Raw genomic sequence first — 15,535 nt, forward strand, 5'->3', positions numbered from 1 at the left:
ACAGAGCTCCAACAGGGTGATGTGGAGTCCAGAGTCCACCGGAGACCAGATGCCTCTGATCTCCACCTCTCCCAGATTGCTGTCCCATCCCAGGAGTGACGCATCTGTCACTACTGTCAGATCTGGTTGGGAACGGGAGAGGGAGCCGCCTCTGACTCAATAACAGTTCGCTAACCACCACTGCAGAGCTTGTGCAGTTCCCACCAAGATCTGGACCTTGTTGGAGAGATTACCCTGATGCTGCGACCACTGGAATTTCAGGTCCCACTGCAGAGCCGACATATGCCATCTGACATGAGAAGGTCATGAGGCCCAACAGCCTCAGAGTCATTCTCACCAAAATCCGGGTTAGAGGCTGAAACATCGGTATCACAGCCTGAATATCCTGGACTGGACTATTGGGAGGAAAAGCCCAAAACTGCACTCTGTCCAGAACAGCTCCGATGAAAGGGAGACATCTCTGCATGTTTATGGTGAACCCCAGTGAATGAAGGAGGCCTGCCATAGTCTGGAGGTGGGAGATGAGAGCCTGGGGCAAGCCTGCCTTCAGCAGCCAGACGTCGTGATAGGGGAAGACTATAACCCCCGATCTGCGCAGATGAGCTACGACCACGTCCATCCACCTGAGCGACACAGGTAAGGCCAAAGAGGAGCACGGTGAATTGAAAGCACTCATGACCCGAAGGGAACCGCAAGTAATGTCTGCGGGGAGGCAGGACTGGAATACAGAAATAAGCATCCTGCAAGTCCAACGCTACCATCCAGTCTCACAGGTCCAGGGCAGATAGAGCCTGAGCTAGAGTGAGCATTTTGAACTTTTCCTTCTTGAGGAAGAGATTAAGGGACCAAAGGTGTAGGATAGGGTGGAGGCCCTTGTCCTTTTTGGGTCCCAGAAAGTAGCAGCAATAGCAACCATGACCTACTTCTGGCACAGGAACCCTCTATGGCTATAACTTCCTCTCAGGAAAGTGCCAAGTGATCCTCCATCATTCGATCGCAGGATGAGGACATGGATGGAGGAGTAGTCTCGAAAGGGAGAGACTATCTGCACTATCCGCAAAACCCACGTGTCTGACGTGATGGATTGCCATTGAAGCAGGTGATGGTGAATCCTGTCTCCGACTGGCCCCTAGTGAGGTAGAATCAGACTAGGAAGGTTTGGAGGAAGCCTGGGGCGACTAGGAAGGTTTGGAATTAGCTGTTGGGGATGGTGGAGGGGGGGGGGGGGGGTGTTCTGGTTCCCTGATCCACGAGGGCAGTGGATTTCTAGGCCACGCTGAGACTGGACAGCATGCAAGGCACAGTGGCTGGATGGGAACGGACACCGTTGGGCACCCTTTTTGAAGCCATGAAAGGGGTTAAACACATACTGAGGGGAACAAGGGGCTGCCAAGGGGTCCCAAGGACCTGGATGTAGTATGAGAATCCTTGAAGAGGTCAAACAATGACTCTGCTTTCTCTCCGAAGAGATGGGTGACATCAAAGGGAATATCCATAAGATTAGCTTGGACATCTCCAGAAAAGCCAGACGTCCTCAACCAGGCATGGTGCCACAAGGCCACTGTTGATGAAACCGCTCTGCCCAGTGAGTCGGTCGTCTCCAGTCCACATTGGATTCTGAACTTTGTTGCGTCTCTCTCATCAGCAACTTCTTGGGAAAGTACAGCCAGGGCTTCCTTCAGGACCAGTGGCAGCACTTGCGCAACCGTATCCCACAGCGTGTGGGAATAACAGTCCATAAGGCATTCGGTGCTCACAGACTGCAGAAAACATCTTCTTCCCAGAGCATCCAGCCTCTTGGATTTCCTATGCGGGGCGAGGAAGGGATGGCCCCATGGGAGGTACAGGCTTGAATAACTAAGCTCTCAGGGGTGGGGTGTTGCATCACAAAACTTGGGTTACCCAGGGTAATGGCAGCGGGCAAAAGCCCCTTTCACAGGAGCATCTATGCTGGGTTTGGACCAGGCATCCAGTAAGACATCTGTAAGGGCTTCATTGAATGGGAGCAGGGGTTCGAAGGATGAAGCTCCAGGTTTAAGTATCTATCAGGAGGTTAATGCTGACTGCCACCGAAGGCAACTTAAGGTCCAGGACCTCAGAAGCTCTTCGCACCACCACTGAATATGAAGCTCCCTCCTCTGTAGCCACGGTAGAGGGTAGAAAGCATGCCAGTATCTGGAGAGGTATTCAGTTTGCTGGCTTCACCCAAGTCTGAACACCATTCCATAAATTCTTCAGGATGCTGAAAATTCTAAAGGGTCTATCAACCCCTCCCATCCATCCTGAGGCCAAGCTACCTGATCTGGGAGGCACAGCTCCAGTCTGTGTCAGAATTGGCGTCGTACACTGCCCATCGGCTCCGCCTCAGAGTCAGGAATTACAATGGGGTCCACCCGCCTGGGGCTTGGAGGGCGCTGGGAGCATCGGCATCAGGACCGACGCTTGGGAAGGTCGAGGTGTCTCAATGAGTGTTGCTCTGGATCCAGGTTTGGATCCTTGGGTGACCCTCGGTGTTGGGCCGGAACTGCTGGTGCAGAACCTAAAAGGGCCCCTTGTCAACCTGCTGGCCCAAAGTCTCTCCAGCAGGGCGAGGCTACCCAAAAATGAGGCACAGGGTCTCACAGGTTTCACTGAGTTGGACTTGGGTCGCTCAGGCTCCCAGAAACTTGGGGAGGAGCAGAGACAGCCCAGGCACAGAGCGGAACAAGGCCTATAGCGCCAATGCTCCCTCGTCTCGTCGGCCAACAGACGAGGAGAAAGTGACCGATATCAGGACCTTCAGTGACCGAGATCTTGATCTGCATGGAGTTAAGCGTCAGGTTGTCAACAGCTTTAGGGACTGCTCCCTGCTGGTTTTGGTTGCAGTACCCCAAACAAACACTTTTTTTCATGCAACTATGACTGAAGTGCACTAGGTTCCTGCTAACAAGATCCCCAAGTGACCAGGCCCTTTAGCACCTCTGTAAGTCTGTAGTAAATGGAACCACTGGTACTGAGGACATTAAGGGGGACCCTAGAAGCTACAGCACAACTTGTGCCAGTCTAAGGGACCCAGCACTGACCTTATGCGGGCTGCCATTACAGGCTGCGTGACAAGGTGCTCCCAAAAAGTGAAAACATGACATGGAACATGCTCTGTGTGCCATCTCTCCTAACACACTACCTGTTATATTTGTAGGTCACCCCTACAGCAGGCCTTACACCCCTAAGGCAGGGTGCATAATATTACATGTGTGGGCATATGTGCAAGAGCAGATATGCCCCTGTTATGTCTTTATCGATTCTCAGACATAGTAAGTGTGCAGTCAAGCCTTTTTAAATACATGTGCTGGACACTAGTCAATATGAATTCCGCAGTTACATGATGGCTTCACTGAAACTAGGGATGTTTGGTATCAAACATCTCGTATTAATAAAGCCACAGTGATGCCAGTGATGGATTTATTAATATAAGCACCCAGAGGGCACCTTAGAGGTGCCCCCTGAAAACTTACCAACCGCTGGTGAGCTCAGTGACCATTTCGGGCCAGTCTGCCACCAACAGACGAGAATCTGACTCCCCCAGGGTGACAGCCTTCACTATCTGGAAGGTGAGAAACAAAAGCCTGTCTGGGCTGGGATGTGTAACACTCCTCTCCACAGGATGACCTGCATTCCAAGGCAGTGAGCGTAAAAAAAAAACATTGCCATTGGTATGCAGATCTGACCTCTCTCACAGGGAGATGCCAACACCCCCTTCTCCAGGGCCCATCTGGCACCTGGATATGTGGGGAAATTAGCCATGCAGTAGGCGTGTTACATTGCCTGACTGGGAACACCTCTACGGTGACCAGCCCGAAGTGGACATGACTTAGGAAATTCCACCATCTTGTGTGTGGTGGAATTTAGGAACTTTGGACAGGTTGATGTACCCTTTCCACAGGAAGGGGTTATTTAGGGGATGTAGTGACAACAAAGGTAAGTAGCCCATTGGCTACTAACCTTCACTTCCCTTAACGCCCCCTGATACCAGGGCCTTAGATCTTCACCAGACACAAATTAAGGAGTGGACAAGAAGCCTGCTGAACCCAAGAACAGAGGAGCATGACTGACTTGGCGCCAACCCTGCCGGCCTCCCTGCTGCACTCAACTCTCGAGGAGCAACTGACGTGTCCTGCCGCTGCAGCTTCCAAGAAACTGGGAGAGCTGCCAGTGCTTAAGAAATCACCAAGAACACCCCTGGAGTAGAGCAGCTGCTCCTATGCATCCACAGGCAGCCAAGAAAGAAGTGTGTGGACCAGGACTGCCACAAACCCCAACGCTAGACAGCACCACTGCACCCGAGCCGCCTAGCCAGTGCTGAAGTGGGCCAATGGGGTCAGCGTAGTCCCCAGGCCCTCCAGAGATGAAGCCCACTTTGAGTGCACCCACTGTAGACTTCACAACAGAGTCTGAAGCCTGTTTCTGCAGACTCCCCCCTGCAACCACAAGTGACCAGGAGACAAAAAACCTGATGCCTCAGGACACCTCTGCACCTGTCCGCCCCGGACCGAGAAGAAGAGAATCAAGGGTGTCCCCATGTCTTCCACCCTCGTGAGACCTGAGTCCGCTTGTTGACTTGATCGGACTGGTGCCCCAGTCCATGTCTGCAGCCTGTTTCTGCATGCCTCCCTGCAACCGTGTGGAACTCCAGCACCAGACCTGATGCCAAAAGACACCATAGCCCTGCGCCCAACAGTCTGAGAAGAACTGGACAGACTGTGATCCCACGTGCCCGAGGACCTCAAGGGTCAGGCCCCCAGAGGGTTCCCCAGGATTACTGTCAATTCCTGCAGCAACTTTGTGACCAGACCACTGTGAATGGGACACCTGAGCCGCAACGCACCTCTGCACCTGGATGCACCCGAGCCTCCAGAGGTGACCTTTTAGGGAGGCTTTGGACCTGGTCCCATACTCACCTTAAGTCCTGGAGAACAGTCCCATAAGTTGCTCTGAAGTGTTTGAATGCAGTACATGTTTCCCACCCCCCCAGGATAACATTACTGCACCCAACAATTGCAGTAAACCGTAAAAATCCATATCTCGAAAAGTACTCATCTCATACCAGGAACCTTGGTATCAAAGTTTAAATAAAAGTATGTGTTATTTTTATTAATTGGTGTTGGATTTCTTTATTGAGTGTGTGTCTCACCTAATGCATTAGTGTGTGCCGTACATGCTTAGCACTACCCTCTGATATGCCTAACTGTTCGACCACACTACCCAAAACGAGAGCATTTGGGATGTCATTTGCGCCTCTTGGATACCTCTGGGAAACTGCTTGGACTCTTTGCACAGAGTACCTCATTTTGGTCCTCTATATAAAGAGCCAGCTTCCTACACTTAGGATTCATGGCCCGACACTCAGAGCACGACTTCGGGTCGCGGTCCAAACACCAGAGGCACATGAGGTGCAGATCTATCACCAACATCGCCTGATGACAGGAACCCCAGGGCTTGAATCCGGTCTTCCTAGATGACATCCTCAAAGCACCAGGAGTATAGAAACTAGAATAAAATCTCCACAAAAACTATAAAAAAAAATAAAAAAAACAAAGGCAGTCAGAAATCGACTGAGTAGAAATTCGTTATGGATCAGCACTTGCTGAAGCAGAAAGGACTGACATCAGCGCACCATGCTGGTGCCTATATAGGACCCACAATGTCATATCCGGCGCAGACACCGCCACTGACGGACAGTGAGCCAATCTATGCCATCTAATGGCATGCAGTTGTATGGCTCTTGAAAATCACCCAGATCCAGTGTGATGCCTAGGGGAAATTCAAAGGTAAGGAATCTGCAACTAGAAGTCTCCATCAGATATTGTGTGTTTGATTGAACACCCTAAGAAGCCGAGGGTATGCAAAAACGTGAGTTCCTTTCCCATTGTTTGACTGAACACCCTAAGGGGCGAGGGTATGCAAAAACCTGGGCTTCTTGCCCACTGTTTCACTGGGACACGCTGCACCCAACTGACAAGCCCTAATCAGGGAGAAACTGGTCTTGGGGTGCTTTTGAACAGGGAGGACCTGGATTGTAGAAGGAGCAGATGGAGGTCAAAATAGCAGCTCGGCCTATTATATTATATCAAGTTCTTTTCTTGTCAATGAAGGTAAAGACTGCAAAATAGCTATATTATTAGTTGGTTAGCGGTCTACACTTTCACCAGTATATAGGATAGAATTTTTTTCCATGTGCTGGACTAGACTCCTTTAATCACAAGTAACTCTGTAGCCCACTTTAAAATGAGAGGGAGTACATTACTAAAGCCGGCGGTCTATCTGCAAGCCTACAGGATGAAAATCTATATACCAAAGTGCTGAATCAATACAATTTGTCCCACAACAGCACTTCCCTCATCAGCCAGAGATGGACTCCCCATATACTCCTACTCACAGGAAATTTCCTGTCCAAGGTTGAAAAAGAAATACACTTCAGGAACTCCCTATTTTGTGAATGCCTGTCGTAGCACTAGATGATGGAGTTTCCATTCTTGGTTCACACATACAATCCACCAAAAGACGCTTTTTCAATTCATAGCCTTTATTTAACTACGCTTCAGAGTCACATTTGGTTTCCTATTGCCTAGTGACACAGGTGCAAAGCGTTGCTGCACAGCCTCTTTCAACAGTCTGCTGTTTTTTTAATGAAAAACATTGCTACAGATTTACCTGTAAAAAGTAGTGCTTCCTTAATTATAGAAGAAAGGTCTTACTTGGAACAGCATTTAGTACAGATGACTGATGTCAATGTTTTTTTCAGAGGGAAGCCCAAGACTAATCACTTAGCTGTCCCTTAGCTGGACCCGCAATCCAAAAAAGGTGATATTATTTACTATGGCAAAGATAGGAAGAGGAGCATGTAACCACTCACCAGTGGAGCTGCTGCACAGAGCAGGTGTTACACAAACCTCTTCTGCAAGACAGCTGTAGCACTGGATCCATCTGTTTCTCCAGTACAATGGCAGTAACCTCAGATGCAGCCACACCTGGGAGGGCGACTGCCTGAAAATGTACTCATTGCTACGAATGCTGGGTCTCGTGGTACCCTCTTCTAGAATGACCTCTGTCTAGAGGATACCATCACACTAGCAGACTGAACACTGACCACATTTCAGTCAAGTGACTGGGACACACAGTTATATCAAGTTCTTAATATGGTGCAGCCTTCTCATGAAATGGCTTTCCCTTCCTTGGGAATATTCCACAACTGCCCCAATAAGATTACTTCTACAGATCTACACTGAAGTCATGACTAGTCCAGCCGATGCTGGTGGGCAAAACTATCCAATACTCATGATTATAAAGATCACTTGAAGCAGAACCTTTTCCCACCTGTCTCTGCTTAGAACTGTGAGTAGACTATACAGCTATAACATACTGCTTACAGAGTATATACTTTCTTCTTTAAGCCCCTTAAGATTTTGTTACAGAAAAGAAACATGTTTATCAACCTTCAGAAAAACTATTGCCCAGCATGGTCAGGTTACAGTTCTTCATATACCAAATGGTAAATTGAATTACAAAAATATGTGGTCACAGTGAAATCTGGATGTACCAGATATCAACAGTACAGTTAATGGGCCATCAAGTCAATCACAACCATGATTTGACACCTACTAAAACTAATGCTGTATAAACAAAACGTACTTAATTACCTATAAAAGTATGATAATTAGTAGAACTGGTACAAAAACATTAAGACTTACTTGTGCTCTTTTAGTGCACTGTACAATTTCCAGAAGAGTTGTAAATCCAGCCCAGTGAAGTCCAAAAATGATTTCTGCTGGGATAAGTTGTCTCTCTGTCCCTGTAGTATATGGTAGAAAACAAATATGAGCAACAGGTAACTGGAAAAAGTAGCTTGGCAACTGCAACTGGGATTATGCTTACTCTTTTTCAGTATTTGAAAAGACTTACTGGATTGCTCAGAAAAATGTGAATTACACATATAGCTGTACATTCTTGGAACACTCACACGTTTACTGTTGCATCATCTTCAGATCCCTCATTTCATTCTGGCTCACTGCTTTCATTCTTTTCTTTGTTCATTGTGTCACTTTAGCCATGTCCTTTAATGCTCAAGGGGCATTATTTTGGATAAATACATCAGCTGGAACACGAACACTATTGAGAATACCACTTCACTGGGTGGTGGTCTGGGGCATATTGAAATTCTGTGTTGTGTAGCCTTATAAGGCATTGTCCTTCTATGGGATATATTCCTCATGTGTGGGTACCGTTGACAAGGTGTTCAAAATACAGAAGCAAAACTGTGAAACTGGTATACCCAGTAACATGTTCCTTCATGAAAGCTCTCAAGACCGAGCTGTTCTAACAACTGATTGACTCAGTCCACAGGCAAAATCACACCTTCTGAATCTGCAGGGCTAATAGAGCATGAAGATCATAGAGCTCATCAGGAGTACATTACAAATATTGTAAATAGCACAAGGCAAGTTTTTTTCCTGTATAGTACCATAGTATAAATTGAGCAAACAACTATACACTGAGTGCATATGGAGCAGGTGAGGATTCAACATTAAATTGCATCACAATGAAATGGCTATGAAATGGCTATGCACTCTACACCCTTTGCCTCGCATTAATTGAAGATTGCATTCTGTCCTTTCTTATTTGTTACTACGCTGCAGTGTACAAATATGTACTTCTATAAAGAAGTAAACACTTCTCATTGGCTGCTAATTACCTGTCGTTTTAAAATAAATGAATGGGAGCAAGCAAAAATGAGCTCTTCCTAGCACGAATTCAGCAGTTTAGTTTTAGGTTCAAGATTCATCAATTTGTGAAAACAGTGTTCAATATGGTCTTTAGTTTGAGCAAGGTTTCCTTCTACAGCAATCTAAATACTGTAACCTCATGCACCAGCACAGAAACACATCTCTGGTTGTTGATACTAGTTCATCACCCTGCAACCTACTGTCCGCCTCCCTGATCTTCAGCTGTTTAGTTTTTGCTATTTCACTGATTAAAACCAATTGTCCTTGTATCTAACGTTTATTGTCCCTTCTTAATACTTTTTTACTAATGCATTTTCTTAACTGCAAGAATTTTTACACCTCCCTTGTGTACGTTTTTCAGTACCATGCACTTTCGGTTTGACACTCATTCATACTATTGCTGCTTTTACCAGCTATCTCTGAGTTAAGTCTCTTCTATTGCTTTGTGTTTCAAATGCGGTGTGTGTGTGTGTGTGTGTTGTGTGTGTATGTGTGTGTGTGTGTGTGTGAAACACTTTAATTCACCAGTTATAATTAATTGAAGTAACTATAACACACACCCCAGCCACACATAGTGTTGTCATCAATTATGTCACTTCAGAGTCCCCAAGCCCTGTAACGGCCGACACAACAATTCCAATATTTCTAGTTTTTTGCCCTGAGGTGCGCCCTCAGGACAGTACCTTCTGCCACTGAAAAGATCTACTTTTCAACCATTCCTAAAAATACTTTGGGAATTTATAACTTCCCTCAAAATATTCAAGGACTGGAGTTATAATGGAAAATAAGCCTCCTAGAATATTTGGGGAAAAGGTGTTATTGCCCCAAATATTCTAGGACTGGAGTGAGAATAGTAAATGTGACCTTCCAGTAACTGCCACGCCCACTGCTGCCCTTAAGGGCGCAGTTCACAGAAAGAAACAAGCAACATATATCTTCATGTTGCAACCACCCCATCACAGCGCAACCTCCTGCAGGACTCAAAGTAGCCTTTCGCTCTTAGGGGGTGGGGGGGGAGGGGGGGAGGAGGCTGACAGGATTTCACATGACTGCGGGACTCCTGTGAGAGCCCTGTGAACTCAATCATACAGCTATCTATCAATTTTGAACCTTAATTGTTCAAAAACTATTGATCGAATTCAGGCAAATAACAAAACAGCACACTTTCTGGGTAAAGATGTAGCTTTCTGCTAAACTTGGTGTTGTTCCTTCAATTAACCACGTTCAACTGGTGGAGTCCCCTGCAAACTGCTACAGGCGGATGACCACCTGATGGTGAGGGCATTAGTCTAAAAATAAAACATCCTACAGCGAGGGGAGATACTATAGCTGATCGTGGTTTATTTAAGAAGAAAGCATAATGACAGATTTGGCCAATGGATTTCTATACTGGATAGTATTGTCCTGATATACTTCCCAGTATTACATATTTCGTATTGAAGGACCGCAACTTTAACTTGGGTAAGAAGACAGTAAACAGTTGAGTGTACAGGAGTGTACTGGTCAAGCGAGAATAAACCCCACATGTATATTTTGAGAAAAAAAAGATATTCTGGTCTAGGTCCTGAATAAGTTGGTCCGCAATCATTCACTCCACCAAAACATGCGCTGAATGATTTTTTAATCCCCCGGTTTAGACGCAACAACTGTGGAAGACTAAAATGAGGGCTCTGCAAGTTGGGTTGCTAGGAAAATTCTGGCAGCATAAGGCTGTCTGGTTCTAAAGTATGTACGAGTGTGTGTGATTGATAATAATGGGAGGGTTTAGAATTGAGTGGTGTTTGTAGTGACTGAGTAATGAGTTTTATTGATATAATCAATTAATTAATGAAATAACTCTGGCCTAAATGTATTGATTATACTGTTGGATCAGTAATTATTTATGGCATTAAACCAGAGCAAGAAGTAATACAGGTTAAACGAGCAACTGATTGGGCCAGCAGCTGTCAGCTTTCAGCTGCTGGGCCTGCCCTGCCCTGTAACTAGGTATGAATGGGTTCTCAGGAACTGATAACAAAGGGCCACCTTCTGGGAGGAGATTTCCTCTCCTCTGGCAGGATGACTTGGAAGAGGGAGCCAGTGGGCTAATTACACTTCAAAGGTAGGTTGCCCCTGCAGGAACAGAGGTCACTGAGTCCGGGCCTGGCCCTTCCCTTTGCTGGTGAGCTAGTCTGTCTGATCAGATTAAGAGTTGTCCTGAGAGGGGTCTTTAATCCCCAAGTAGCTACACTTCTGGGTGAGCTAAGAAGCTCTGCTCAGGTAGAGAAGAGTTTGGCCGTGTTGGATTTAGGAAGACTAGTGCACTCTGGGCTAGTTTGTTGCCACAATTCTCAGGAAGAAGTGTAACCATGTGGTTTGGCTTGGCCAGGGGAGCAGCTGCCCCAGTGGCTGGGGAGAGCTCCCCACACACCAGTTGTGGCAGGGATAAAACTGGCAACCTTGAAACAAATATTCAAGAGCAGCAAACCAGGGTATTTAACATAAAAAACAACAAATAACAATTGCTGCCTCAAAATTGTTAATAATGGGAATATCTCCTACCACTTGTTTATAATAAATCTCATGGGAGCAATGTTCATAACAAGAAGAGGCAAAAATAAACTGAAACAGTTTTATTATATTTCTTTTCTCATAACAATATTCAATGATGTATACAATATTCAAATAATTCTCATATATATATATATATGTATATATATATATATATATATATATATATAAAATAAGAAGTACCACCGTCACCGGTACTCAGAATAAATCGCACTCAAAGGCCTGTAATATGCGAAAAGAAAGTTTAATGGTGACGCGTTTCGATCTCCAAGAGATCTTCCTCACAGCCAATGTAAACATTACGTGCACCACCACCCTTAAAAACAAGTAAACCAAATTAAAAATGGTAAAAAGACTATGAACCATTTACAAAGTGAAGGAAGAAAGACAAAGAAAGTGACCCATTGTGCAGAAAACATGTACCCAAATATAAAAATAACATCCATATAATAATAAAAATAACAATAATAATATTGTTACCATATTGCACATCAAAATGGCTAGCTTTCATTCCATATCACCTCGATGGAAAAACAAGAACACATTTTAATCATACTCTAATTTCATTTTGCGAATGTCCATATCCTATCAAAGCTCGCTAAAGAAACACAAAGAAAACTCTTGTATATGTTTCGACCAAGTGGCCATATCCTTATTTTTAAGTCACTATTGTCACTGCCCTTATACCACTAGATAAAATAAAATTACATGCTTGTCAACCTATATGTACAGAAAGTTCCTCTTCAAGATTCAGACCCATCGGGGCCTTACTATTGAGACGCACAATATATTCAGACTCCATAATCCGGAGATTCCTCTCCCGGTTGCCTCCTCTCATTGACACCTCCACTCTGTCAATACCAAAAAAGGAAAGGGTGTCAGACTTCCAGGAATTTCTGCTTTTGTTCCTAGTGTGGATCACACATTGGATAATTTATGCTTTAGTGACACTGAGGGTCTTAGGACTTTGCATGATTTGGAATATGGTGTTCATTTCTCTCAGTCAGATAGAGAGTTTTTGTTATCAATGAATCTTGAGCTGGATAGGACAAGAAGTAATTCATTTAAACCTAAAGTACAAGTTACTTACCTTTGGTAACGATATATCTGGTAGAGACATATTCTAGTTGCAGATTCCTTACCTTTTGAATTCCCCCAGGCGTCAGACTGGATCCGGAGACTTTTCTTCGAGCAGTACCTCTGCGCGCAGTCAGGTGGCGTCGGTCGACTCCACAGGCATCAGTGGCGTCGTATTCACCGTGATGACATTGCTGACATATATAGGCGCCACCCCGGTGCGCTGACATCAGTTTTTGTTTTTCACGACTTTCCACGCCAGAAGCGCGGAGCCATGAAGAACACTGATATTGGTGCACCAAAGCTAGGGCCCTTTAAGGAAAGTTCCTGCCCCTAGAAATCAGTTCACAGAGCGGGGAGGATGGGCGGGTCGGAAAGGAATCTGCAACTAGAATATGTCTCTACTAGATATATCGTTACCAAAGGTAAGTTACTTGTACATCTGATAAAGACTTCTAGTTGCAGATTCCTTACATTTGAATAGATACCCGAGCAATACCATCCCCGGAGGTGGGCTGAGAACCAAGATCACACCAAGAAGTCCTGTAGGACCAAATGACCAAAGTAGCCGTCCCTACGGAGCTGACTGTCCAGGCAGAAGTGCTTGGTGAACGTGTGCAGAAATGCCCACATGGCTGCCTGACAGATATCCAGGATTGGAACACCTCGTGCTTACGCTGTAGTAGCTGCAGTTGCTCTAGTTGAGTGAGCTCGCAAACCCTCAGGGGGTTGCTTCTTAGCCAAAGCGTAGCACATTTTGACGCACAGGTGGACCCATTGTGAAATGGTTCTCTTTTGCACCGCCTTCCCTTTCTTCACTCCCACATATCCCACAAAGAGTTGATCGTCCACCCGGAAGTCTTGAGTACGATCAAGGTAGAACGCCAATGCTCTTTTTAGGTCCAAGCTGTCGAGTCTCTCCTCATCATGTGAGGGATGTGGAGGTGGGTAAAAAGTAGGCAAGGTGATGGATTGACCTACATGGAAGGGCGATACCACTTTAGGGAGAAAAGAAGCCCTAGTGTGGAGTATCACTTTGTCAGGATGTACTGCCAGAAAAGGCGGTTTAGATGACAGAGCTTGGAACTCACCCTGTGAACAGAGATAATGGCAACCAAGAAGGCAGCCTTGATGGTTAGGAGCCGTAAAGGGCAGCTATGGAGCTGCTTGAATGGAGTGCACATCAGATATGTGAGGATTAAATTTAAATCCCATTGGGGCATGGTAAATGGGATAGGTAGGAAGAGATGTGTGAGGCCTTTGAGAAGCCTCCCTACAACGGGAGATTTGAGTAAAGAAGGTTGGTCAGGTAGTCTCAGGAAGGCAGAGATAGCAGAAATATAGCCCTTGAGGGTGCCCAAGGCGGAGCCCCGTTGGGCAAGAGAGAGAACTAAGAGCAGAACTTCAGAAAGAGGTGCAGAGAGAGGATCGACAAATTTGTTGATACACCATGCCACAATTTTTTTTCAACAACAGGCATGTACCGTTTTGGTGGAGGGACGCCTGGCTGCCAAGATGACGTTACAGACTTCGGGTGGAAGGTCAAAAGCCGCCAACTGTTGCTGCTCAATCTCCACGCAAGGAGGCAGAGAGTGGACAGGTTCGGGTGGATGACCCTCCCCTGTTGCTGCGACAGATGATCCTCCCGAATGGGCAGTCTGATCGGAGGAGCTATGGCCATGCTCAAGAGCTCAGGATACCAGACTCTTTGTGCCCAGTCCGGAGCCACCAGAATAACTTGGGCCCGGTCTTGCCTGATCTTCTTCAGAACTCTGGGCAGAAGTGGTACAGCCGGAAAGGCGTACAGGAGGCCTGAGCTCCACTCGAGACGAAAGGCGTTGCCGAGCGAGTGCCGTCTTGGAAACTCCAACACGCAAAACAGCTGACATTGCGCGTTCTCTGCGGCGGCGAAGAGATCTAACCAAGGCTCTCCCCACTGCTGAAAGACTTTGCATCACCTCCGGATGGAGACGCCATTCGTGATTGACTATGCATCGTCTGCTGAGTTTGTCTGCTCTGGCATTCAAGGAGCCCGCCAGATGTTGAACCAACAGGGAAATGTCCTGATGTTCCAGCCAAGTCCAGAGACAAAGGGCCTCTTGACAAAGAGTCCACAACCCTACTCCGCCTTGTTAGCTGCAGTACCACATGGCAGTGGTGTTGTCCGTGAACACTTGCACTGCTTTCCCTTTGAGACAGGGAAGAAATGTTTTTACGGCTAGTCAAATCCCATGGAGCTCCAGTAGATTGATATGAAGCCCGAATTCCGCCGCAGACCAGAGGCCTCTGATATCTGCCTCTCCCATGCAGCCGCCCCATCCCAGGAGTGGCGCATCTGTCACTACTGTGATGTCTGGTTGGAGAAAGGAGAGGGATCTGCCCTTGACCCAATCTTGATTCGTTAGCCACGAATTAAGATCTTTTGCAGTTCCTTCTGTGATCTGGACTTTGTCGGAGAGTCTCCCCTGATGCTGTGCCCACTGAAACTTCAGGTCCCACTGCAGAGCCCGCATATGCCATCTGGCCTTCTGAACCAGCATGATGCAGGAGACCATGATGTCCAGCAGCCTCAGAGTCATTCTCACCGAAATCCAGGACAGAGGCTGAAACATCGGTATCATAGCCTGAATATCCTGGACTCGCTTTTCCATAGGATAAGCCCGAAACTGCACTGTGTCCAGAACAGCTCCTATGAGAGGGAGCATCTGAGAAGGAGTCAGGTGTGACTTTGGCATGTTTATAGTGAACCCCAGGGAATGCAAGAGGTTTGCTGTAGTCTGGAGGTGAGAGACGACCTTCTGTGGCGTATCCGCCTTCAACAACCAGTCGTCGAGGTAGGGGAAGACTGGGACCCCTAACCTCCGCAGATGAGCTGCAATCACTACCATCACCTTCATGAACACCCAAGAGGCACTGGTAAGGCCAAAGGGGATCACGGTGAACTGAAAGTGCTCGTGGCCTACCACGAATCTTAGGTAACGTCTGTGGCCCGGCAAGACGGGGATGTGGAAGTATGCATCCTGCAAGTCCAACTATACCATTCAGTCTCCCGGGTCCAGGGCAGATACGACCTGAGCCAATGTCAGCATCTTGAACTTCTCCTTTTTGAGGCAGAGATTGAGGGACCGAAGATCTAAGATAGGACGAAG

General features: G+C 46.6%; 1 protein-coding gene across 2 annotated transcripts in view; it reads right to left on the reverse strand.

The window, feature by feature from the left end:
* Positions 1-15,535, reverse strand: part of ZZEF1 (zinc finger ZZ-type and EF-hand domain containing 1) — a 1,404,152-nt gene that overhangs the window by 1,044,322 nt on the left and 344,295 nt on the right. For both annotated transcript variants that reach the window (XM_069226690.1, XM_069226689.1), the window contains exon 14: positions 7,728-7,828. In XM_069226690.1, the coding sequence (XP_069082791.1) occupies positions 7,728-7,828 (101 nt within the window). The remainder of the gene's footprint in view (positions 1-7,727; positions 7,829-15,535) is intronic.

This window comes from Pleurodeles waltl, chromosome 3_2, assembly GCF_031143425.1.
Source record: "Pleurodeles waltl isolate 20211129_DDA chromosome 3_2, aPleWal1.hap1.20221129, whole genome shotgun sequence".
NCBI lineage: Eukaryota > Metazoa > Chordata > Amphibia > Caudata > Salamandridae > Pleurodeles > Pleurodeles waltl.